Here is a 26,867-nt window from a genome sequence, read left to right on the forward strand (position 1 = left end):
CTCATTATTTTATTTTTAATCGCGCATTCGCGCCATACACACCTGCCGGAGAAACATATATAATGACATATCTTGAGTGTGCGAAGGTGTGGAGCGGCTCATAAGTGATAAGGTAAATTGCAAACATTAAGAGAAATAAGTATAATGTATGCGCGAGAAAAATAATTGTTCGAATTCTTGAAAATAACGACAAAAAGTAATACTAATCGACTATCAATGTTCGTACTATCGTATGGAATCGGAGAGTAATAATATTAATGCAAAATATATGTTTCGCGGACAAAAACGCGCAAGATTCTAGAAGAGAAGAAAACTGAGATCATATTACGTCTCGGTTAATAAAACGCAATGTAATAGCAGTTCTCTCGCGCTTTTTTTTTCTATTTAATACATTATCGTTATAAAAATTACATCTTCACACGCTACCGTGTGTTCGGAACAATTATTCATTCTTGAGAATTTTATTATTTGGAGTAACACATTCAGGGGAATATAATATAAAACTTTATGCCGGTGTATGGATTTTTTTTGTCCTCAATTTGATCCACAGCGTCGCGTTCCGACGCAAGCGGGGGTTTCGTGAGAAACGCAAAAGTCAGGAAAAATATACTTACTTAATCGTAAAAAAAAAGATTCGCGACGAACAATTCTTCCTAATGACGAAAAAATATGGCGAGCAGTCACGTACACGACGTGTTTTAAATTATGAATCTTTAAGAGAAGGTTTTGTTGCCACACCTCGCGCGCGACGCGTCAGATTATTATTCTCGTTTTCAAAACGATCTCGTCAGATTGTTTTTTTTTTCGCAACGTATTGCGCGTTACGTAAGCACGCGCGTTTTTGTGCAAATTTGCATCTCAAGAATGTGAAGGAACCAATTTAAATCACTCTATCGTGTAATTATTGTATATAAAGCGCAATAATTACAGTCATATATAAATCATATATAATCTCCAATAATTAATATGTATCTTCGTATCGCGGTGCGTTTTGGTTTGTTGTAAATCATCATTTACGGATAGATATGTTTCTTTAATTGCACAGATATAATTTCGCGCGCGGCAAAATATGATTAATATGCGTTCCGTCGAACGTGATGTATTAACGTACTCATTGATCTTGAGTGCTGCGTAGTTTTTGTTTTTCTTTTTTTTTTTTTTTTTCCACGCGAAAATCGATTCGAACGAAATTCATGTGTTTCCGTTCGCAAGAAAAATGCTTGTTCCTTTTGGAGACACTAATTTTTTACGTAACGTTTTCGATTATGCAAAAGATAAGGAAACAGAATATTGTAAATGTTCCGCGAAACTTCTGCAACTTCTGTATCTACATAATATGGATAAGTAATATTTAAGTTTTTTTTTTTTTTTTACACGTCGTTCAAGAGTAACAAAAACGGAGACACTTATATGTCAGTCAAAAATTTAAACGTGCTTTTTTGACTGTTCGAGCAAGCAACCGACTTTTTGTTTCAAAAATCGTCAGTTGAGCAACGTTCAACTTTTTCCGCAGCTTCGAAATTTAAATTAAATTGTAAGCGTTTTTGTTTTTTTATTCGTAATTTTTTTTGCGTAAAAGCACACGTGTATACAATAAATCAATCGGTCATTTTCGAAAAAACGAAACGTAAAAAATTTTATATAAAACATATATAAATTATTAATTATTATAATAATTATTATAAGTTAAAATGTTTTTATACAATGAATAATTAAAAACATTAGTGGTGTGTTACGTATCGAAGATGTGTCCGAGAGCAGATCTTGTTTCGGCATTAATTAGCGGCGTTGATTCGCGTGAAAAATGAGACCCGTTATTGCACCGCGTTTTACTTCGCATCTGTGTAATGTAACGTTACTCGGCATCTGACCATTGCGCGCACAATGCACGCGACATTCAGTTCGGTCACGCGATGCCGACGCCGCTTTTCCCGTGGAAAGTTTCGCGCGCAATGTTTTTCTTGTTTTCTTCTTGCGAAATCGAAACAAAAGATCGCACGCAGATCCGATGCGCTAAACCGACCGCTAAAAAAAAAAACTCGCGCGCGACATTACTTTAATTAAATGACTCGGACAGCAACTAATATGTCGGTGACTTGACAGCGTGACGGGGAGCACGTGACGCGCCGCGTCCTCTCTCTCTCTCGTCGTCGCTTCCTGTTCCGCGTCGTTCCAGACCGTCTGTTTTTCCGTTCGCAATAATTCGATCGCAATGTTCGCGCTACTTGATGAATCGTCACGGCCCATGAACGGTCCGTGACTTGGAATTAATTTCATTTATGCCAGATTTGTACAACTTACCCGAAGGTGTAAATTCATTTCCTCTTTCGTCAAAGAGATGCGCATTTTGTTAAATTTTTGAAACAATTTCCGATAATAAAAATAAAAACATCAATTGATTGTTTGAACAAAACATCAGAGCGTTATTTATAACGCAATTTAACAATATTGTTATATTATTATTTGCAACGAAGACCGAGAAATATTTCAATGAATGAAATAAAATTGCGAGAATAATTTGTGTTTATGAAATTTAAACCAAAAAAAAACACACGAAAAAAGAAAAATTCTCTCATCGGTTCGTGTTTATCGGAGCAAGCGAAAAAAAAGTGAAGAGATTGTTTGAAAAATGTAGAAAGTTACCAAGGATTTTGCAGCGTGTGCTCTCTATAAAGCGGTTTGGAATACGCTACGCCATTTCACCTGAAGGCGAAGGATCGCTTTTATCGGATCTCCCCGGCGCGCTTTCTCTGGACACGCTCGGAATAAAATGTTGCGCCATTGAACGTACAAGGCTTCCTGCACACAAAATAGGCAGACATACCGAACCCATTGTTAACTCCGCGCGTATTTATTTGCATTCGATTTCATGCCCTTTTTCCGAACCTGTATACAGCGCGATTACGGATACGTTACCGTCGTTCTGCGATGAGCACGAGTCGTGTATACATTAATTTACATACACGCGTTCTTCTCTCGAGATGCGTTTTAAATAAAAATAAAAAAAAAACCATAAATTTACACACGAATACATTTCTACACTACATCGATCTTCAGCAAAGAGTTTTTCGGTCAATGTCAGCCGTGCGCGCTGAATGTAAACGCGCGCGAAATACAATTTTTAAATGCGCAAATTGTTACACGCGATAATTCGAACTCAATTCGAAAATTTTAATCGGATCCTTTGTTTTGCACATGTATCAATTGCACATGAATTAATACTTACTCATTTTACTTTTCCTGTGAAATTAAAATGTAAATTTTGTAACACATTAAAATTTTTATTTTTTTCTCGCGCGAGGTATCGACTCGATAGAAAAAAAAAATTATAAAGTTTGCATAATATTTGAGAAAAAACGAGATTTTTTTTGTTTTATACAAGTTTGAGCAGGCAATTTAGAATAGATGATCCACGTGTGGATGTCGGATCTTTAAAAACGATTGTGCGAAATCTCGACACGTCAATCGGAAATTCACACGTGATCGTGTTGTCTTTGAAAGAAAGACGGAGTGTCATCGTCTCATAACAGAGAGATCGTGCGTGCTTGATCGATGTACGATCGTACATCCTTTTGTCGTCGGTTCAAAGTTGACAATCAAGCGGCTTTTAAAACGTGAATTGCTGAAGCTTGGAAAAAAAATCTATTTCTTAGTCACGCACGCACGCACACACACACACACATCTGCCTTTCATTCTCGGAAGATACTGCGCGATTCGATAAACACTTACATTTTTTATTTATGTCGCGCTACTTCTTTTTACATACCAATCGTTCACGACGATGTGACGTGTTGACATAATTTAATAGTAACAAAATGTATGAAGAATGCTCGTTTGTGGTAATACCCAGTGTTTTTTTTTTCTTTTTTTTTTTGCATTATTTCATAATATTGCTAAGACACGTGTTATTGAGAATGTGTTCGCATAGTTCTTAGATGCTTGTCTTTTGCACTTTCGCACTGATGCCTAGCGACATAAATAAATCCGTGACATAAATGTAGTTCAAAAGGTTCAGATTGTACGTGTAAAAATCGATATACTCTTTTTCTTACAAATTATAAATCGTCACTCGTACATTATGCAACTGCTCGTTTAACGTGCTCGTGTATAATATTTATAATTAATAAACTTTTTGCTGTTAATATTTAATTATATAAAGATATTTTTTTCACATAAAGATACTTAAGTTATATAAAAACACAATTTTCAAAACTTCATATTGTTTTCGACTTTGCTTTTCGACGAGGGTGTGCTCTCAAAAACAAAATCACGCAGACGGTTAATTAAGAGGACGCGCGGTTAATTAAAGAGATAACATGAAGAAAAACAATTATCGCGGAAGGAAAAGGAAGACAATATTTTCTTTCTTCGCGTTGTGTTTTGTCTTTTCCTATTCATATTTTTCACGAAAGCGCTGATCTCGTTATCGCGCCACGTCGTCCGAGAGAGAGAGCCGATGATCTCGAGGGATTACACGCGTAATACACACACACACACATACACGCGCGCGCGTAATCCTTCAATATCATTTGCATAATGACTGACCTATAGACCGCTGTTTATAAAACGCAAGAAGACTTTTTGTTGTTACGGGTAAAAAGTAATGCCGCCAAACATGTCACGATTATCAATCTTGACCGGCGTGGCGATATAATAACGATCGCGCGCGCGCTGATGACGCAACACGCATCCAAGAAATCCGTGACGTTTGCATAATAATAATAATAATTTATTCCCCGGTGATAAATCAGATAACTATTTGTAATTGTAAAGAGCATCGCGCGCGATATATATATGTATATGTATATATGCATTGCAAATTGATATAACATTTACGTTGTTGAAGTCTCCCACGTAACGCGAGAAATAAGAAAAATTCCATTTCAAAATAAACGTTTTCTCGCTCTATCAGGATTTTAATTTATCGCCAGCTTCGCCGGTGCAAACCACCTCGCCTCGCGATTTATATCTCGAGAAACGAGCGTGTGTATACACACGCGAGAGACACAGTCTCTCTGTGTGTGCTGCCGCTTTTTGCGCGCAAACCACTTTCAGGCTTGAGATCGCCACTTTTCGCAAATAGCGGAATCGCGAGAGACGACTCCCGGGCATGTGTACTTACCCACTTGTCCTACGTCGCCTTTTCTCTTCTTTTTTTCCTTTTTTTTTTCCCTTCAGGTTTGCACCTTTCCCCTTCCTTTTTACCCTTTCTCTCTCTCTCTCTCTCTTTGTCATTCTCCGCCTATTTTACTCGGCGATTCGGCTCGCTTTCGAACCAAGTAACTGTACTTGTGTATCTCTAAATTGGTAACGCGATCCAAGATGGCGCGCCGTAGCGGCAAATCGAATTGTATCAAAAGTCCGGGAGATATTGCCTCTTTGGATGGACGTACTTGTGTCGCGTCCGCAAGTATGTACGTACATACCGACGTGCTTCAATCGCCGACTAGCAGATCGTCGCAATGCACAAGGAGGTATGCGCGCAGATCGTGCGTATCCGCGAGAGGTCAGTCTCGCAAAGTGACACACTTTGGCCAAACCGAAACGCATACCGCTGAGAGACACAGTTGCTTTTAAACAGGCTAATTATGTGTAACAAATTCCTTTCTTCTTTTACTTAATTACCCCGCGGCTTTTCTCAGAAAACATTCGGACTCGAAGAGTTTAGCCTTGTTTCTCTAAGAATAAAATCGCGCAACAATCTCGTGAGAATAAAATATATTTAAATAAATTTATATATTTATATATTATTTGAAGACAGAGAAAGTGGTTCGAGTATTGTTTTGTTCGGACTGACTTTCGTAAAAACTTTTTAACTTGGTGTAGCATGTGAACAATCATATAAACGGTGACGGTAACAAAGTCCGAAAGATTGAAGATTTTTTCTTTTTTTTTCATATTCAGGTGAAGGCTGCGTCGAGAAGCCCGTGTCGACCCTATGGCGTAATTACATGACCAGCAGCAGACCCGACGTTTCTATGAGACTTACGGTGACCAGCGGCGGTCTCACCGCCACCACCAAGGATCACGGTCTCACCGAGTACTGGGCCCACCGTGTGACTTACTGCACCGCTCCGGCTTCTCACCCGCGTCTCTTCGTCTGGGTGTATCGTCACGAAGGCCGTAGATTGAGGCCCGAACTTAGGTGCCACGCCGCCTTGTGTAGCAAGGAGTCGACCGCAAGGAGACTCGCCTCGATCCTAAATGCTAGACTGCAGCAGGCGCTGCTGGAATTCCGTCGGGACAAGGTTTCCAGGCAGAACGCCAGGTGAGAAATAATATTTATGTTTATACACGACGTTTCTCCTTGCTACTTCGAGAAAGTTTAGAGACAAAAAAAAAAAAAGGAATAAATAAATAAAAAAGGGAAAGGAATAAATGATTAAGTGTGGTTCGAGAGATACACATTTTTCTAGCGGTAAGACAATTTATGTTATTCTCGTTCAAAACAAAAAAAACCAAGAAAAAGAAAGAGAAGCAAGAAAAGCGAGAAAGAATCAAGAGTACAATGTCTCGTAGATTATGAAGAATCAAATCAATAATTGTTTATGATGTATTGTCACGCAGGTTGTCTCTGGCAAACGCGTTGTACGACAACCCGTCGTTGCCACGCAGAAAACTTCTGCTGAGCACGGGCGGCCAGAATTATCGGCCGCCCTTGGAGAGATCGAAGAGCGCGCCAAAATTGTCGGCGATCGAGGAGGACGCTGTCGCCGAGGAAATAGAACAACAAAGACTGCTGGAGGAACTGCACTCTTTGGAGACTGTGGCACGCAGTTGGGAGGATCAGGACGGCTGGAAAATAGCCAGGCTGCTGGACGCTCTCAATCGCGAGTCCTCCGACGAGAACGGCAGCATCTCCAGCGGATGCGAAACCGCCAGCACGGCTACGAGCGAGGAGAGAGCAGCCACCGGTTTGGAAGATCATCTCGCACAGAGTGAGCACACATTTGCGAACTTATTATTTTTGTTAATTGCGTTTTCACTTTTTTTTTTCAATATTTTTCAACAAATGCAACAGAAATGCAAAATATCAATTTCTTGCTTTCAAATAAAATATTCGATCAGTTAAAATGTTGTCTTACGTGATATCTTAATATTGTAATTATGCGGCGTAACGTACTAATTTTTTTATTTTAAAATATTCTTTTACAAAAAAACCAACATTAAACGGGCGAATATTTCAATGCTATTGCAAGTTAGTTAGTGTGTCGAAAGGGCAGTTGCTTGACAAGTAGAAACCAGTTGAAAACGTGCTATATAAAAACCGTTATTACTCTCTAGTTTACTTCTTAAAACTTGCTTACCTTTCAAAATGCATTTGCCAGATCAAAACGATCAACGAGGATCGATCAAGAGGGTCTTGTCGGAGACTCGAGTTGGCGGGGGACTGGGACCGCGAAGAAATTCGGAAGGCTCGCCGCACTTCATGACGTGTACCGGTAGTCCTCGTTTCAATTCTATGAATCCGGTGAAGAGGTTACCTCTGAGAAGCGAGGAGGAAGAATCGATGGAAGAGGAGGAGGAAGAGATAGACACCTCGAATGTATTCGACTTCGAGGACGTCGAGGATCTCGAGGATGTGGTGGATTATCGACCGAGGGGCGAGATGCTGAATAGGATTGACGAATCGCAAAGCAGAGAGAGGCGAACGAACGAGACGTATCCCGGTAGGACTGGGCACGAGTTTCTGCAGAACGAGGACGTTTCATTCCTAACTTTGGATTCTCTCGACGAGGAGGCCGACAGCGACGAGAGCGGTTACGTGGAGGCGCCACCAAAGTCTTTGTTAGGACAGGACGATAGGAAGGAAGAAGAGGAAAACGAGCATTCGTGCTTGGATTCGCTCAAAAATCAATCAAAATCGATAACGATCTGTAGAAATGTAAAAACCGACGAGAACGAAAATCAGAGGACGAAACACGAAAATCTGAAAATGAGCAAAGAAGATAAAACGGATCCCCAAAAAGCGGAGAAGAAAGATTCTTTGTTGGTGGTTGATGATAGTCAAAGAATCAAAGAGAGAGAAAGAGAAAGAGCGGACTTTAAGTATCCTATCTCAGAAACTATTAAGAAACTAGCTAGCGCGTCGCTAAGAAATTCCAAGTCTCTCGAGATGACGAGCAATAAGTGCTTGAACGTCCTAAATAATTTCAAAACCTCCAAGTCGTTCGACAGCGTAAAAGTCGACGAGATTACTGTGGAATCGCCGAGTCTTCACCAAAGGAAACAATTGCTGGCACAACGCGGTGTCATGGTTTAATAAAACGGGAGATGAACATTCGATAAACAGTCGATTGAGATACTTTTTTTTCTTTCTTAAAGATATTTTCAATAATTTTCAGGAAAATATTGGAGTTTTTAACAACAGTGCGGAGTAATATTTTAAATAGAACATGCTTAATGTGTTTTTATCAAATTGTTTGATTTACATATATATTTCATTTATATTTAACAAATGTGGAATTCGATTGAAAAAAAAAAAAAATTACGGGGTGTCGATTTTCTTTATTGCTTGTGTGACATTGGGCGATCTGTCGAATTTACTTCAAGAAATCGAATGTGAAAAATCGAAATAAATAATATACACGACTGTGTTACGATATTCACTGCCACGTCAGTAAACGTGACGTAAACGTATAGATTTGCAGTACTGAATATCAGAATACAGTTTGATTCAAATATTCCATTTTAGGTTTTATAAGACTTCGACTTGTTTTTCTTTAGCGCTGAACGAAAGTTAAGTCAATAAGCAAAACAAGTATTAGTGCCGGTATTAAAAATCAATGTGCTCAATAAAGTTGTATAGTTCTGTTTTATCGAATACAAACTCTCGATATCTCATAATCTTACAACTAGAGACTGGAATACAGAAGTCGGGGTTCCCAAAGTCGCAAGACACACCTATCGAATATCATTCATACGGTTGCTGATGATGCGCGCGTCATTTTACGATCAATTAAATATTGAATTACAACATATATATGTTAAAACATATGTAATATTTTAATTAATTATAAATCGACGAGTTCTCAGAGACAGCAGAGAGAGTTAATAAGGAATAAGTAACTATGTTCGTAAATGTCTTTTTTTTTTTTTTTTTTTTTGTGAAATAGAGATCAATGTTCCATTGTTGTTTGTGTAGCAATAAGAACAAAACAAAATAAAAGTCGTCGTAAAATGTAAATATCGTGTGTCGTTTATTGGGAATATTTTCTTGTCGGACTTTATTGATCCGGATCTGTTACTTTAATTCAAATACTAAATATTTTGTTAACTTTATTTACACATATATACTATCACATTTATACAAGATTTGTCATGAAAAATTGCAGCAATTCGCGTTTATGAGAAAAATTGTTTTTCTTTGTTAATTTTATGTAAAAACAAACATGCTACGATGTATAAATAGTTGAGATTTTATACACGTTATGATACAAAATTTTCTGTTAGAACCGATCAATTACATACATTGTAGATGATAATAATTTGGTGGTAATATGTTCACATATACATAATATAACGTGTATCGTAGATAAAAGTATTTTAAATTAAAGCATGTGTTGTAAAAATGTTAATTAATACTCGGTTATAAAAGAAAAACTCAAGTATTAACAATTCCGAGTATCTTTAGAGGACTTTGCTGTTAATGCAAAGTCTGATGTTCTGTGCCAGATACAGCTGGAGTCTCTATTATGACAATCGTTGTACGAAACAGAGATAGTATCAATAAAACAAAATCTTTTGAAAAATCAACTTCATTTATTTAAGTTTTTTTGCCTAAACTACGTATTTTCTTTGATTCTCTGTATAACGCATCTTTTTGGACTGTAAAAAAAATTTATGTATATTATTTGTGAGCATATAAATATCTAAGGTCTGTTCGCGTCGCATGCCCCAACATGCTCCTATTCGCTCCAACGCGCTTTTTTTCAATGAAACTTTAATAAAACTTCAAAACTTTTTTAATAAACTTTCCTATATTAAAAAAGACGTCCGCGTTGCCGATTGGTTGGTTGGTTGGTTGATCGAGTCGAATCGAATCGGTAAGAGAGAGAATAAATAATGAAAAGTTTTGAAACAGTTCGTCGTATATGTAGAGAAAATTAAAAACGTAACTAAAGTCACGTGACAGGAAAGAGTAGAAAAACAACACGTGAAAATAACGTGAATGCAATTTTATATTATATATAACATTAAATAATACATATTATATACATATAATTTATTATATATTTATAATATTATACTTTATATTGTATTATATACATACTACAGTAATGTCACTGACCTCCGCCGCGCGACTTTGCTAGGATCACTGACCTCGGTCGCGCGGCCTTGGCGGGGTCATTGACCTCGGCCGCGCGGCCTTGGCGGGTCACTGACCTCGGCCGCGCGGCCTTAGTGGGGGGAGGTCACTGACCGCGGGCGCGCGGCCTTGGTGGGGGGAGGAGGTCACTGACCGCGCGCGGCCTTGGCGGGGCATTGACCTCGGCCGCGCGGCCTTGGCGGGTCACTGACCTCGGCCGCGCGGCCTTGGTGGGGGGAGGTCACTGACCTCGGCCGCGCGACCGCGGCGGGGTTACTGACTTCGGTCACGTGATTACGGTATATATATATACATATATGCGTATGTGTGTGTATTATATATAGTTATAGAATATTACATATAATATATATATAATATTCTCTCTTTTACCCTCTTCCCTGTCACGTGTTGTTTTTCCACTTCTCTCTCTCACTATTTTTTGAGTTTGATTTTCATGCGTTACTTCTGACATTTCTCATATGTGTATTATATGGTTTATAAGACATATATACTATCTGTCATTGCGGTGACAGGTTGTGTTCACTGACAACACGTTAAATAAAAATAACAATAGCGTGCGCGTAGCGCGCGCCTGTGAATAAAAAAAAACTCGCACTCAGTGCGCACTAGTGCAGGCTACCGAATTCACTGTTAGGACGCGTTGGGGCGAGTAGGAACATGTTGGGGCATGCGACGCAAACAAACCTCTATTTATCATTATTTATATAACACTACTTTGCGTATAAATAACTATTAAAGTATTATATATTTTAATTACTTTTGGTCACTATACACATATATCTATTACAAGATTACATTAAAAAGTGTGACGAAGCACACTCAAGTTTTTGGGCTTAGATATTAGAAACTACTTGTAGTTACAATTACTTTACAATTGTAGAACCTAACTTAACACGCAAAATTAATTACTTACCAAAAGGATCAAAAGCTATAAATTCTAATTTATCAGCTAGCCTTTCTCGAATACGCAACACTCTGTGGCCACTCACAATGCTTTCTGCCATAACCAAGATGTCTCTGCAACAAACAACACAAGTAGTACTAAGTTTTACCCAATAATAAAGCTGTGTTTGATTAACAAAGAGAATTTTTATTGCTTGACTACAAATTTTGTATTTTCAATACATGCCTTAGATTAGTTTAATGCTCTCGCGGTCTAGTACAGGGGTGTTGTTGCCTGGAGTTCCAGTTGAAACTTATTTAACACAGAGAGAGATCGGTATTAAAAAAAAAAAACACCAAGAGGATAGGCAGATTCAAAACTCAGAAACTCTTCGGGTTCGCAGTCCTTGCATTAGACCAGGAGAGATCATTTGGACCAATTGTACTTTTACTGCATACTCTATATATTTTACCTTAACCTAACCTAACCTAACCTCAAGGTTTACATTTGTTTCATCGATGATTTTACTTACTTGCTTTTTGCTTTCTTCAATAATACATTCGTTATAAACATATTGCGCTTTTGATTTCCTAAATCTTATCCGCACGCTTATATTTAATACGCGCTGTAGATAAATAAGTATACTTGGAGATTTGACGTTCGATGACACTGGTATCAGCTGATATCGTACGGTACGTCTAGGCCAGAGAGAATACTGAGAGCGCGCGCGGTCCGGGCGGCCTGGGTCATATAAAAAACAAATAGCTTTTCCGCCCTGTAAGCCAACGCTACGTCCATGGGTGGTGCACATTGGCAACTACAGCAACGTCTACCAGCGAAGAATAGAACCAGGTCCAAGGTTGAACATAACGCACGACAAATCGCTCGTGGACATCGCTACGTAGTTGCCAATGTGCCCGTGGACATGCGCTAGCTTACGGATTGTAAAAATTCTTTTATGAGCTTCTGCCCGCGCTCTCATTTTTCTTTCCGCTGGTCATATGTGCCGCGATTCTCGAAATATGCGCGCGCATTTGATATTTCGAGAATCGCAATATCTCGAGAGTTGATTCGAAATTTTGAAAATTACAAATAGATCGCGTTTTTCTTCGGAACGGTAGACAGTTGTGGCAAAGTTCGTAAATTCAAACCGAAAAATTATAAATCTGTTATTTTTTTTACATAAGAATACGCAAAAGCTTTTAAATATCAAACAAATTTCTTTGGAAATTTTGAAGGAAAAAATAAATTGAACTATCTAAATTAAAATTAATATCTGTGTGTATCAGAATTTATATATGGTTACAAGTACATTTGAGAAAAATTACACAAGTGATAATATATTTTAAAGTGTGCAATATTATCCAGAAGCTTTATTAAATAAATATATATAATCAAAAACAGTGCTTACACATCTTCTCGTCAGGATTGTCTCACTTAAGAAATTCAGATAACTTCTTACACAAATTTTTCGCGATTACTGAGAACATAAGTTTACGCACATATCGATACTTTTTTACTGTGTGTATGAAAAATAGAGTGTTTTGTATTTTATTATATTTCACATTATAAACGTACTATCATATTGCATCTTATCAAACATTGAGCATATTAAAATAAACTCTTTTTTTTTTTTCGTAATAAAACTTGAAAAGTACATGCAACATTAAATGTTATATGTTCTCGTATTTTGTATCTTGTTCTATGCCTTGTACCCTTCGTGTTAAAAAAAAACTAGTCGCTGAAGAGTAAAACCCCGATTTTGACATTATAATTAAGATGTGCAATTCAATCATCTTGTAATAATTCAGATGTAAATATACAAAAACAGCACTTTCTACATATGTAAGAATTGTGATAATAAGTGAAAATAAATATAGACGACGGTATTCGTAGTTCAACCTTACGTTCAAGATTGTCTTAAGTTCATCTTTGACGCTGTACTCAAGACGATCGCAGATACAAGATCCGACTGCGAATACCACCCGTAATCCTTGACGTGCACATCAAGACACCTTAGTCTTGACCTTATCGTCGGCTAAAATTTCTAATTGTTTGATCACTTTGTTAAGCTCAACGTTTCTGTTCAACTTGAGATAATCGACTTTTCGTACGTTATGTATTGTACTCCATGTAGGTAGCAGTTTGCACAACTGACGAATATGCTCTTCCAGTTCTTGCGATGTTAGTTTTGTTCGAAACGAGTTGTCAAGTTTTTGTATTACAGCTTCCATCGAAAGAACGCTTTTTTTCTCTGTTACAAAAATATTGCGAAGAAGCTTCGCTAATTCGGGAAATCTGGAATACATTGCGACTTCCTTGTCCGCGTTTGGTGTTCTTGTCATTGCTTCCAGTGCCTTGGCCGCTTGTTTAGCACGAACCTACAAATATTCACAAGGTCAAAAATATTTATATCGAATTTAAACTATAACATATATAAGTTGTTTTATGATGAGCGTATCTGTAAATAGTATTTTTTTTTCTTATCTGTAAATAGTATTTTTACCTTCTCAAGTAGAGCTTTAGGAATGCCTTTGAGAAGCGAATTGACGTGATCCTTTGTGGATGGTGTAGCCGGTGGAGTATCTACAATGGTAATGTTAACTTTTGGAATGCCATCTTCTGTAGTCTGAGTTGTAGAATCTTGCGTGGGGGACTTCGAGTTTGAAGTCATTTTTGTTTCATTCAGCTTCTGCAGCGCTTTCTCCATGCGTGTGCCACAGTTGAACAAAGATTTAGCTTTGTCTGTACAAAATTCATATAATTATTTTAATACATTTTAAATAAATCCGTATCGTTAACTACTAATAAAAAAATAAAAAAATAAATAAACGGAACAGCTTACGTATTCTATAAATAATTTGATCGTTTCTAAGTGTTATTTTAAATCCATTTTTTACAGTAAACAAGTTAAAGTGTTTTCTTGAAGATCGACGCGTGGAATGCATAATGCAAGAACAAGTGTACAAGTGTTTAAGTGTTACGCATAAACAGTTACTTTTTATACCGATTGTTATGTGCTGATCAATCACCAAAGTCTTTCAACATTAACGCTAACAAATTTTGAAAATATGCAAACGCGCTGTTCTTCCTCTTGCGCGATACTCTGCCCTACTTTAAGGAATGAGACCACGTTACATCATCGTGTGAGAGAACATACTTTTGTAACAAAAACTTTATGTATGGACATTCCACGCATACTTGTATTATTCTAAATAAAAAATAGTTGTATCATTCTAATACAATAGAATGTCTCTAGAATGCACGTATGCATTAAAGTTAAGAATGTTAGCCTTTCTATGCGGTCACAGACGCGCGTATAGATAAGATATATACACAAATATATACAAAAAAATTTGACAATGTAATAACAAATGTAGAGTGATAACATTCATCTTCGAGATTATTTTATATATAAATCTCTAAGTTCCAACTTGATAACAAAAATCCAAAATTAGATTCGAATTCTACATATATTAAAATCTATAAAAATTATCTTTCTTTTTTTAACGATGACACAAAAATTGTAAATTTATAGATCACCGCAATAGAAACTTAATTTTATCACATATATATAAATTTTCAATCGTAATTCTTACTAAGAACATCTTTAGCAGTTGGTTTTTCAACTTCAGGAGGCTGTGGCAGTTCGGCCTCCTCAATTTCCTTGCAAGTTTCCACATCAAACATGGGATGCCAACATATCAGTTTCTCTCTTGGTATATTTAGTAATTTCACATGTCCACAGCTTTGCAAAAATTTCTCGTGCTCATCTCTTACTCTCTCTGTCAAATTTGCATCGTGTTAATAAAATTAAGGAAAAAACTTAAAGCTACATGCACAAACAGTTGATTTAGATAAATCTAGTTGAAATGATACCTAATAGAGCATTGTAAAATTTCTTTCGTCTTTCCAGCAATACTTTAGGACTCATACTGCTCTCTGATGCACATTTCAATATATTGTCGGCATCCGGTGTATTTCTTCCATTACTGGGTTCAACCATAGGTGTCAGAACCAACTCGTATTTCTCTTGTTTGGACACAGAACCAAAATTCCTATATTTTTCCTGATGAAAGGTAAATGCATCAGGATAAATAGTTTTTATTTGAGATAGATGATGCAGTGTTAAATCACGACGCAACAGCTCTTGAACTGAAGGTTTCAATTTTGCAAATGTTATTAACTCCTTTCTGTTAAACAGCATCGCTGACACCTGAAAGCATAAATCAAACTTACTGCATTTTGTTATTTCAAAAAACATTAATAACAAAACACACACTGTGAATATATTCGGAACATACTGGGGTATGTTAAAAATGCTTTCAGATAGAAATATTACCGTATCTATACATCGGAACACTTCGGCCAAGAATCTATAGCTACTTGGTAGTGCCAGTCCAGGCTTTGCACTTTCAGCCAGTGACAGATATCTTTGATATGCTTTAGTAGGACTGGATTTGACCGGGCTTGTTTCTTTAGGTTCAAATAAAAGTCGCCTTTCTGGACTGGCTATTTTTGCCAGATCCTTGTTCTTAGTTGGAGTCAACAATGTCTTAGTTGGAGACTTATATTCTTTCTGTGGACTTTAAAGACAAGCAAAATTATCACATCATTATTCAACAATTAAGTTATTATATAAAAATTAGTTACCTCAAGGGAACTTCAACTTCTATCTTTTCAAACTTCTGCATCTTAGGTTTTGTGACTTCTTTATTCGAGATTTCTTCAGCAGACTGTTTATTCATGTTCTCTAACTTCTTCTCGCACTGCTTGATCTTTTGTATTCTGGCTTGCAATTCCATCAGTCTGGAGGACTTGTTGAGTCTGTTCTTGATTTCGATCAAATTCAAATTTTCAATTCTCGCCTGTTTCTCCATCTTCGAGAGTATCTTTGATGATGTTGGACTATCAGCAAGCTGTTCATTCTCGGTCTCTTCAATCGTGCTTTCTTTTGGAACAAAAGAGCTCTTTTTAGGAGTTTGCGGTTGCTTTTTCTTTGGGCTGAGAGCGCCTTTTTTCTCAAAAGGCACAGATTTTGTTGGCGTATCATCGCTTCTCTTCTTCAGCAAGCTATCACGAATATCTGTCTGATTTCCATCAGTGGACAACAATCTGGTGCGTGAGCGCGTGACTCGTGTTTTTGGTTTGCTGGCCTTATCGGAGCTCGTTCCTTTCGGTGAATCGAACTGAATGTTGCGAACAACTCTGTTGACGCGAAAAACTTCCTTCGCGTTTGCGGGCGCATCCTTCAACACGACTTTCGGACTCGCGCTCTCCTTGTCCAAGATCTGGTCCGAATTCTCGGTATCTATCAACGCTTGACTGCTCGAGTGATCTCGCTCCAACAGCAAAACCTTGGATTTACCGCGTAATTCGTCGCCCGCCTGACGTTTCCGTGTGTTAAAATACGCCGCTACTGATGGCTGCGACATTTTTCACACGCTAGAGATAATTGCGAGATCACACAATGCAAGTGTTTCGCGTTCTCGCGTCAGAAAAAAAACGTACGAGAGAGAGTTTGTGTTGAGCCGTGACTGGTCGTCCCGCCTTTTTAATCCGTTTTGGCGCGAACAATAGTTTACGCCAGCTGATTGCTGCGACGAAGAATCGACGCGGTATGGCAAGTAATGATGACGTATATGTAGATGGCCAAGACGACGCGACAAAACTTTGATTGACGTTACCGGCCGAGCATTCCGGATGGAATTGACCAATCGCGTCGGTCACGGTTGACGTTTATTCGAGCAACGTTCGGTTACTTGAGAGAGGGAAGAAATTCTCTCTACACACATACACAATTTCATTTCTCTCTTTCGAACGTTGTTGCAGCAAATGGAACACGTAGAAAAGGGATATTTTCCCTTGGGGAAAACGTACACACGATTCAGTCCCTGTGTGTATGTGTGTGTGTGTGTTCCGTACATGCACACTATGCCGATACATACACACACAACAGTTCCCGCCACTGGAGCGTTATTGCCAGGTGAATTACGTTACCAGGTGATTCGTTAGCGGAGTTACCTCGTCTCGCTTTTCCGGAAATACGTGGGTCACACTGGCGGAAGTAACGTAATGATAATTCCGCTAATGAGTCGGTATTTTTTTTTTTTTTTTTACGTAGACACAAGAACACGCAATCTTCTCTCGCGCACGCGATCTCATGGATGAAGGATCAAGAGCGGCAAAGACAAAATAATCTGTTGGATGTTTTTACTTACGTTTACTTATGTTTATTTATTAATTGCGACGGAAGTCATCAAACTTGAAAATTTAATAAAAATATTCACAGTGAGCATTCTTTCTATCAACCGTACGTACTAAATTCATTCTCACTCTCGCTCGCATCCTCATTCTCTCCCGCCACTTTCTCTCGCTTTCAAGCCGCGGGAGCGCACGGCGTTTTTCTTTTTTTTTCTTTTTTTTTTTTTCGGCGCTAAATCGCGCGCGTAGCGAGCACCACGATTTGACAAATTTGCTTCCGTTTTCTAAATCACGTCGTCGGCCGATTCTGGTGCTTCGTGTGCGATCTACGTAGCGCGAAAAAAAAAACCATTTTGCGCGCGCCGGGCAAGCTTTGCTTTCTCTCTCTCTCTCTCGCTCTCTCCCACACTTACGCATTCACTTTCGCATACATTCGTCTATTACCTACATGACCCTAACATTGGTCGCATTTAGAAGACACAACAGTCAATAGTAACAGTTTCGTTTATATATTTTTTTTTTTTTTTTTTTTTTTAAGAAAGAAAAAGAAAAAAAAACCCCATTTCGCTTGTATAAACGTTTTTTTTTTTTTTTTTTTCACATGAATGTGCACTCTCCGCAGAAGAACATATATTCATGCAAAAAATCTAGAAAAATTACACTAATTCTTAAGTATTAATTTTTCAGAAGTTGCACAACCATTGTGTTTTCTGAATGTATCCGTTAATGAGCTTATCTGCAGGTATGGGCCAATTCTTTTTTATCATACTTAATTTTCGTACCGATCCGCTTTTCTCTCTCTCTCTCTATCTTTCTCTCTCTCTCTCTCTCTCTCTCTCTTTCTTTCTCTCGGTATCGTTGGGGTGTGGTTTTGTGTATGTATCATTTATTACCTGACTATATGTATGAATGTATGTATGTGTATGTATGTATGTATGTGTGTGTACGTGTTTACACGTGGTACGTTGTATATGTACATTCAATTATCAATAATTATTAATAACAACAATAATTATAATACGAATAGAAAATCATGTTTACGTTGAATGACTTAGTTCGCAGAACATCCATTTTTTTTCGATAGCACAAGTAATGAAGTTGTTACCAGTTTAAACGATGTTCTTGTAGTGTTTGCTGCAATTATATCTTTTTTTTTTTTTGTTTTTTTAACATATATACTCGGTCAAAGCGAGGCCCTTTCGTGTAAATTACTGCACCTTGTGTTCGATTTTTTTTTTTGTTTTTTTTTTAAGGAAAGGGAAAGAAATCACATCGTGGAAGAGATTTTGAGATCTTTCTCTTCTTCTTAAGCTTAACAACATCTTTGTGTTCAATCGAATCCGCAATTGCAGATAAACCGCAACTTCCACTGTGAGAACTTCGACATTCACTTGTTTAAAAATTACGATACGGCGTTTTGTCCATACGCGTAACGAATCAATGTGCAATTATATGGGATACAGTCACTTCGCCCAACTGTATCGTGAGTTCAATCTAAGACAACGACCGCGTCGTCACCGCGCATCGTCCTTGAAAGATGAGGCGGATGCAGAGGAATCGACAATCTGCGCCACGGTTTGCGCGCCGCTCTTCGCAGCTCCATCGAGGACAGATTTCTTCTGGCTCTTCTGTAATTCGATACAAATATTATTTTAAGATTATTAAAAGTAACTCTGGACTAGATCTACTCTCGGTAATTTTTTCTTGATGTGATTCAAATCTAAACCTATAATTTTTTTCTTATCGTCTATGATTTCTTTACTCACTTGATCTGTTCCGTAGCGCGGAAGTAAACGTCGTCGGGCGCGTCCATCCACGAGATCACTTGTTTACGCGCATTGCTTCTGGATAACGGCGGGCCGTGCGGCAGTGTGTGTGGATGAGCAGCTCTGCCGTTGAGAGGCGGCGCGAGTGGAAGAACAGCGGGAGCAGGATGCTCCAACGAATGCTTCGGATGCTGTGAATGATGTGGTCTCTTAGCGGGAGGTGGTGCGCCGGGAGGAAGTCCCATGCCTAGAGGAATACCTAGAATCACATGAAGAGACGAAGATTCGAGCTGAGTTTAAAAAAGATTCACATTTTAACCAACACATTTCTGGCTGGTAAAGTTTGTAAGTTCGAACGTAATCGTTTACGCAATTTACGAGATATCTTTGGCTTGAAATTTGCATTAAAGCACATCATTTGCACGTTGCATATCAAGTTTTTCTTGCAATGAATTTTTTTTTTTTTTTGTTTTTTATACTTACGTTATTTGATTTAACGTAAACAATAACATAAAAAATGATCCTTTTATCTGATGAAGGTAAACTTTTTTTGATTTTACCTTCCCAATCCACTTCCGAACAGAAGCCGGTAAACAGAGACAAGATTCTTCCGTTTACTATAATTGGAAATTGTTACGATTCAAATTGATCATAAATGATATTATATTACGGAACTTACCGTCTGACCCATTGACTTCGTCAAATGGTCTCGGGCGCTTCAGAATGTTCTGTTGAGCCAAAACAGGTTGCGGTTGGGGTGGCGTCAATGTGAGTCTATCTACCTCGGGTTTGTTCGGAACCCTTTCGTACAAAAGGCTGCCGTCTGTATAATAACACAGTTGTATCTTATGAATCTTTTTATAAATAAAACAATATATTTAATTCGTTTTCTCTGCGCAAAAGTAAAAATTTAAATTTTGAATAGTTAAATACAGTATTATTTAGATATTACAGATACAATATTTTTCTTAATTATAAACAACAAATAGTTGTTTATCCTCATAATTTTATCAGTCAATATAATATAAGGATTAGTGTTTTATTATTAAAAATATTATATTCTATTTCCAATAGAGACTGCAGTCATCTAATCAATGAAGTCTAATCTTGTTTATACTTTTTATAAACTTTTATTTGTAATATTACCTGGTGCTTTCGGCGGGCGTGGAAACGAGACCCGGTCGGGTTGTTTTCGTTGCGCTGGGGTGGTCAATGCTAACCAGTCCCAGTCACCGGGCTGTCGTGGCACTGGATGAACACCCAGACGTGAAGCGATATCAGCCACTCGTGGACGCTGACGAGGTCGGACGGCACGCGCCAGGATACGCAATTCCGTGGGACTCTTTGACGCTAACTGGGCACATAAGTGTCGCAGTGGCGTAGCATTCACGGGCTGATGAGGCGCGCGTGCCGCATGCCGTGTACGTAATTGTGCGGCACACAGTCGTCGAGCCGCACGTGCTAGCGAAGATGTGCGCAGATAAAACGCAGATCTGGTTTTCATAACTGGTCGAGGTGATCCGCTACCGCCTCCACCGCTCCCGGTGGTGCCACGTAAATCTACTCCGTGCGCGCTTGCGTAGTGACGACTTAGATGTGCCTTCAGCTTAAACTCCTTTCCACAAGTGGGAATGCTACATCGATGCGGTCGGTGTGCTCCGCCGATTCCTTTGCTTTCTTCGTCCGAACCGGCACCAGCACGTTTTCTCTCGAGATCAACATCGTCAGAGCGCGGAACCTGTTTGTAACAATACAAAAACATTTTATTCACACTCCTAGTTCCACAAACATAATCTCGATGTTGTTTGATGTGACCTCTGTTATTTGGTCTATAACACAACAACAAAAATATACGTACCTTGAGTCCTCCATATTTCTTCCAGTACGTCCAACATGATTGACAGAGACGATACTGCGTTGGCGGTGGTCCCCATGCAAACCACTGCGAACTTTGCATCGTCTGACAACCTTCGCACGGCTTTGTACTAACTCCGACCATGAGTATTCCGGAATTATCGCCCGCCATACTACCGTTGCTATTACCATTCAGAATATTTGTCGGTTTTCCATTAGTATTACTGTTGGTATTACTCAGAGGTACGATTGTGGCCGAGGAAGGAGCATTAGCCGATACGGGAGGCTTGCTGTAATTTGGTATGTAAACTTGTTTCAGTTTACTTTCAGCCTCCACAGCCTTCACTCTTTTTTGCTGAACATATCGATCTGTTGTTTTCCACATGTAATAGTACTCGATCACATTTTTCAGCGTTTTCCATGGTAGCTGGTAACGAGAAACACGTACGTGTATTAATAGTTTTGCTCAGATATATATATGTGTATATATATATATACATATATATATCGTTTTATCTCTCTCGTTTATGGACTACTTACAAAGTCCGAACGTATATCAGCAAAATCTTTCCCGTATTTTTCAAGCGCCTCTTCGAAAAGATTCGCTTCGGACGCGCTCCATTCTTCCATTTCATCTCGGCACAGGACTGGACCGGTACTAGGTACTAGAGACGCCAAGGCGTTCGCTAAATCATAGTTGTGTACGTGCAAAGTATCCATTGCATGGAACTGTAAATATAATTTGTAAATGTAATATACGTATTCTCAATATACGCGTTTTTTCTCAGAGTTTTATTTGTTTAAAACCCAAATGTAACCTCTTACCAAGGTGATGTCCCTGGATGCTGCAGCCGCGGACATGTGCAAAGAGGGTTGCTTGATGGAGGATGAACAATCTAAGGCTCTCGCGAAGGTGCCTACCGATCTGCTAACGACAAGAAACTGATCAATTTGCCGATCTGTCAGATTGTGTCTCGGAGTCCACACCAAGGTCTCCAAGTCTTGTAACCTACGAGGATCCGTCTCTTTCTCGGCTTGGGTCAATACCGCTGGTATGTCCGTTGCTTGATACCTACTACCAACTCTAATTTCACCTGAAACAGAAGGAATGAAAATCCTTTTATTAGATTTACTTGTATACATTTTGAAATTCAGAAAAAAAAAAGAAAATATTCTTTTTAACAACGTATCTGACATATTAAGAAAAACAAAAATGCATTTTGTTTGTTATACTGTACCTTTATCAGCAAGCAAAGTACGCTGATTTGGATCAAATACTAAGCAATAAAAAAATGAATCCTCTTTATTTAGGTAGCTGAGCAAGGATTCAGTTTCATTTAATAATGTCACGCAACATTTGCCTCTAATATACGTAGCTGGCATAGTCTCCACTTGTCGCGATAAAAACAATTCTCTGTGCTTCATTTGGTGGCGTTGTTTACTACTTAACTCCGTGACTCCTCCAGGAACACTCTCATCCATCCCTACACATCACACAAAAATCAAAATAATATATTTTATACATTTATATACATATATATATATGTACATATAGTTAAATGTTTTTTTGTGTATTATTTTTTAAAGAAAAGTTCTTAATGAAAAAAAATTAACAAGCTGAGTAACAAACGCTGTCAGAAAACATTTTGCAAATAATATGATAAAATTTTTTCGTAAAATTTACTTTGTTGTACAGTCAAAGTCAAAATCTTTTTTATGTAAAAAAGTTATTGATCTAACGTGAGATGTAAGTGTACGTGTAATTTATACATTGCTCTATAAGATACTCTATTTTAATTTTAAAGAGCACACAATAATAGAAAAGTCTACAACAAGATTAGAGATGCACACCGTTTTCCTTATACAAAAGATAAATGTACAAACAGAAACACAGTAGTGTTATATTCAAATATTTACTTAAGTTATTCTCACACACATCTTTTTTCTTAAAAAAACGTGTCTTTACTAATTGTTTCATTTTGCAATGAAGACTTTTGCCGAATAAAAAGGGTTTTATACTTCCGTGACGTCCTGTGCGCATTTAACTCAAAAATTTCGACTAGCATCGTATCCTTTTCACTAATTCGTTTTTTCTTTTTTATATACTTCGCTAAAGTAGTAAATAAAATACGCAGGAATACGGCAGAATCAATCAAAACTCGAGTACAAAACCAAAAACTGAAACATCATCAAGAGCGGGCGCAACATAAAGAAAGAGTAAACGAAGAGTAATTGTAAGGCGTAAAAAAAAAAAAAAAAAACAATATAATTTATAACGGAAAGGCGATTAAAAAATATTGGTATGTAAAAATACGTTACTCACTGAAGCCTCAGATTACTAAAGAAAGTAATCACGGTGCGGCGGGATTTTTTATTTTTTTTTGTATGCGGATGAATAGATGAATAGATGATAATGTGTATAAAAAAATCAAGAGATGAAATACGAAGAATTTATTTTAAAAAATTGAGTTTTTTCCAAATAGTCGTAAAAATAGTTATTAAATATATAGTTATTAAAGACGCGCAGAAGAGAGATGACGATGACAAGTAGATAGAAAAAGGTGAATAAATATTGATGCGAATGTTTTCAGATGAATGATATTGAACATGTGCGGGCAGTGTTTCACGAGAGAAAATTCATCACCGAACTCCTTTATTTGGCTTAAAAAAAAAAAAGAAGCTCGGTTATGCCCAATTTAATGTATCTTTGGCCTTACAGTGAAACTTGCCTTAACTCGCGGCACACACCAAGATTACAAAGAATTTAATAAATCCCGCCGCAAAATTCATCCTCATTTTATCATCATCGGCTTCGAACGTAAAATTAATCAGATAATCAACAGCGACGCAAGTTATTATGCCATTTACCGACAAATCTATATCTCTCTGCATTGTTAAAACGCATTACCTATTTTCTTGTAAATTATTATATATACATATGTACAATATGATAATAATAATAATAATATATACATGTTTTTTTCTATTTTCACTAATAATGACAAACAATACGCGTGGCTTTTGCTTAAAAATAGAGAATATATTCAGAAACATATAAAGAGAACATATTTGTTATATATTTATTTTAAATTATTATCTATTTTTTTTTTTTTACAATCTACGTGTTTCAGGAAACATCATCTCTCACATTATAAAAAGAGATATTTGTATTTACAACACAAAGATATCTTGCATCAGTAAAGATTTGAACTTTTTTTTTCACAAAAAGCTGCCATTTGATACTCGAGAGACAGAAATGTCGCAGAATATCCGAATTAGAAATCACATTGCTCGCGTAAGAGAGAACGTTAGGTTTCGCACAATTATCATTAAAACTCTACGTAGAAAATCTATATCGTAATGTAAAAAAAAAAAAAAAGAATTGCTTTATTCTTCGCGATTGCCATTCTGTTACATTGAGTCCGTAAGTGGGAAAACTTCGATTAGATTCGTCGGTAATGGCCACCTTTCGATCAACTACTCTCACTCACCGTGGGGCTCTTGGGCCTCCGATAATGGGGCCTTCAGCCAGCCCCCTTTCCCGCCCCCTTTGATCATCACTTTGGGCCCGATCCCATCTTTACTAGTCATTTCCTTAGTAGTGTCGGGATTCTCGAGTTTCGGATTCTGCGTGCTCGCAGGGGATTCTGACCTCTGCTGCTCCGCGCTCGCCACTGGAATTTTCATTACAAGATACCCACTCTACGTATTTCTCGTTTTCTAATCTTGTAACACAATAGAGATTCGCTTCAAGATACATCTACTACGTACGATTACTATGCATACCACCTCTTACAGCTCTTCCAAAAAAGAAATGAACGACAAATTGCCTTTATCTTGTGTTTTTTTTTTTTTTCACGTTTCATCTCGTCGCAATTTTACGTGTCAGCTAATATGCGCTCTCTCTCTCTCTCTCTCTCTCTCTCTCTCTCTCGCTCGCTCTCTCTCGCCCTCCTCTTTTTCTAATTTATCAAAGCGCGAATGAGTTCACACATAGCTCAATTACATCACGTAAATATAATTTACGGTTCCGATCATCTCGCCGTCAGTTTTCAAGACCGTGTTTCTATTTATCATTCATAGTTTTCCACGTCATATGTATGTTCATTCGCAAAGTACGGAAATCAATAACTTGACCCCCCGTTACTTATCCGTGAATCAAAATATTCTTCCGACACGCGCGTGCTCATTTCGCAATCTTCGAATCTTACATATATGCATAATACGATCGTGTTATTTGCAAGTATTTGTGTGTGCGATCGTCATCGGACAACATTTTCGGAGTTCGAGAGAATGCGCGTTTTTCATGGTTTCTTGCTGTAGCGAGAGAAAAAACGCGAGACGGAAGCACGCGAAACAAAATGAAAACCATCCGCGCGCTGGGTTTTGCGACTGCAAGCGCTGGTCGATTGCGGGAGAGCGCGAAACGAGGTAAAATGTTGTAACAAACCGGGAATGAACATCTCTTGACATTGTCTAATTAGCCGCTGATTTTCTCTCGAATTCTCAATACGCGAGCGCGAACGGTACGGACATATGCGCGATTTGTAAAGAAGCCTCTATATATTAAAAAAAAAAAAAAAAGCCCTTTTTCCTTGACCTCTCCCCCGAACCTTTTCTATTTTTTACACACACACACACACACATTCTCTCTCTCTCTCTCTCTCTCTTTTTCTCTCACTCTCACCGATCCCTCATTTGCAATCGCAATAGCGCTCGTAGTGCGTGTGTATAGACTTCCGCGAAAGACAAAGGAAAAGCGTATATTCCTTTTTTCGCGAAAATTCGAGGTACATACCCAGAGTTGCGAGAGAGAAAGAGAGAAAGAAAGAGAAAATACAGCGGGAAGAGGAGAGAGAACCCAATTCGGAGCAAATACCGCCGGACGAACGTATATATACAGACGACGACGAGCCGTTACATACACATACCACACATATATACTTGAGCACACAGAGAAAAACACATACAGAGATAGAGAGAGAGAGAGAAAAAGAGAGAGATAGGTGCATATACATATACGTGGCACGCGAAAGAAGAGAGGAAGAGAAGTAGGAGGAGGAGAAAGAGGAGGAAGAGGAAGAGGAGGAGGAGGAGGAGGAGGAGGAGGTAGTGTTCGGCGAGGATGGGAGAGGGGGACGAACGTAGGGGGGTGAGAGGGTGGTAGCAAATGCTTAAAACGAAGATGGCTAGTGGGGCCCACCATTTTCGCCCGGGTACACACAGGTACACGTGTGTGGCAGTGTGCGCGTCAATGTGGGGGAGAAATACACGTAACATATACCCAAGCAACCCCTGCGTCAGCCATCCATTTAGTTGAGGGTGGTAACGGGTGGACCGGGTGGGTGTAGGAGGAGGAAAAGGGAGGAAGACTGGGAGGTAGATGGAGATGGAGGATGATGAGGAGGTGGAAAAGGGGGTCTAGCGGGTGCACACCAGCGTCCCCCCTCGACCACCCCCCCGCTACCCACCCCACCCCACTCCGCCCCCCGGTTTCCCCCCCCAGGCAGATCGATACAATCCCCGTCTCCCAACCCGCCCAACCACTCCCGCAACTTTACTTATTATACATTCCCACCCCAAATCCCCGCGTCTCATTATCTTTGTCATTGCGAAAGAAAAATCGAGAAAAGACCGTGGACTAACTGCAATGTGCTTGCGAGAGATGAGGGAAACAAAATTACGCTCGTATACCTGCGTGTGTGCGTGCCGCGTGCCTCTTGAGAAGAACGCGTTTTTTTTTTTTTTTTTTTTTTTTTTTGTCCTCCTCGGAGAACGCGCGTATCCGACACAAGTAAGCGAATCGCCTTGCATCCAAAGCCGGGAACA

General features: G+C 38.5%; 4 protein-coding genes across 6 annotated transcripts in view; 1 reads left to right on the forward strand and 3 right to left on the reverse strand.

Annotated features, from left to right (window-relative positions):
- The window catches only part of LOC109854600, a 37,100-nt gene extending 27,987 nt beyond the window's left edge, over positions 1–9,113 (forward strand). For both annotated transcript variants that reach the window (XM_020427847.1, XM_020427846.1), the window contains exons 3-5: positions 5,906–6,269; positions 6,569–6,939; positions 7,330–9,113. In XM_020427847.1, the coding sequence (XP_020283436.1) occupies positions 5,906–6,269; positions 6,569–6,939; positions 7,330–8,264 (1,670 nt within the window). In that variant the 3' untranslated portion in view covers positions 8,265–9,113. The remainder of the gene's footprint in view (positions 1–5,905; positions 6,270–6,568; positions 6,940–7,329) is intronic.
- LOC109854601 (39S ribosomal protein L33, mitochondrial) lies at positions 9,080–11,958 on the reverse strand. The gene is made up of 3 exons (XM_020427848.1): positions 11,747–11,958; positions 11,245–11,348; positions 9,080–9,829 (listed from the first exon to the last, which is right to left on the reverse strand). Exons 1-3 carry the CDS (start codon positions 11,785–11,787, stop codon positions 9,768–9,770), a joined length of 207 nt encoding a protein of 68 aa, XP_020283437.1. The 5' UTR covers positions 11,788–11,958; the 3' UTR covers positions 9,080–9,767.
- Positions 11,959–12,507: 549 nt separating this feature from the next.
- On the reverse strand, positions 12,508–16,896 carry LOC109854615 (DNA replication factor Cdt1). The gene is made up of 6 exons (XM_020427883.1): positions 15,868–16,896; positions 15,557–15,800; positions 15,094–15,430; positions 14,814–14,999; positions 13,721–13,959; positions 12,508–13,595 (listed from the first exon to the last, which is right to left on the reverse strand). The coding sequence occupies exons 1-6, from the start codon at positions 16,647–16,649 to the stop codon at positions 13,221–13,223; spliced, it is 2,163 nt and encodes a 720-aa protein (XP_020283472.1). The 5' UTR covers positions 16,650–16,896; the 3' UTR covers positions 12,508–13,220.
- Positions 16,897–17,632: 736 nt separating this feature from the next.
- Positions 17,633–26,867, reverse strand: part of LOC109854614 (metastasis-associated protein MTA2) — a 13,388-nt gene continuing 4,153 nt past the window's right edge. Inside the window, exons 4-12 of one of the 2 annotated variants that reach the window (XM_020427881.1) lie at positions 24,530–24,712; positions 22,277–22,522; positions 21,864–22,132; positions 21,579–21,767; positions 21,043–21,465; positions 20,331–20,922; positions 19,864–20,007; positions 19,185–19,443; positions 17,633–19,046 (exon numbers count right to left, since the gene is read on the reverse strand). In XM_020427881.1, the coding sequence (XP_020283470.1) occupies positions 18,908–19,046; positions 19,185–19,443; positions 19,864–20,007; positions 20,331–20,922; positions 21,043–21,465; positions 21,579–21,767; positions 21,864–22,132; positions 22,277–22,522; positions 24,530–24,712 (2,444 nt within the window). In that variant the 3' untranslated portion in view covers positions 17,633–18,907. The remainder of the gene's footprint in view (positions 19,047–19,184; positions 19,444–19,863; positions 20,008–20,330; positions 20,923–21,042; positions 21,466–21,578; positions 21,768–21,863; positions 22,133–22,276; positions 22,523–24,529; positions 24,713–26,867) is intronic. The other variant, XM_020427882.1, reaches the window with a different exon arrangement.

Source organism: Pseudomyrmex gracilis, unplaced genomic scaffold (assembly GCF_002006095.1).
Source record: "Pseudomyrmex gracilis isolate BER0280 unplaced genomic scaffold, ASM200609v1 scaffold_70, whole genome shotgun sequence".
Classification (NCBI taxonomy): domain Eukaryota; kingdom Metazoa; phylum Arthropoda; class Insecta; order Hymenoptera; family Formicidae; genus Pseudomyrmex; species Pseudomyrmex gracilis.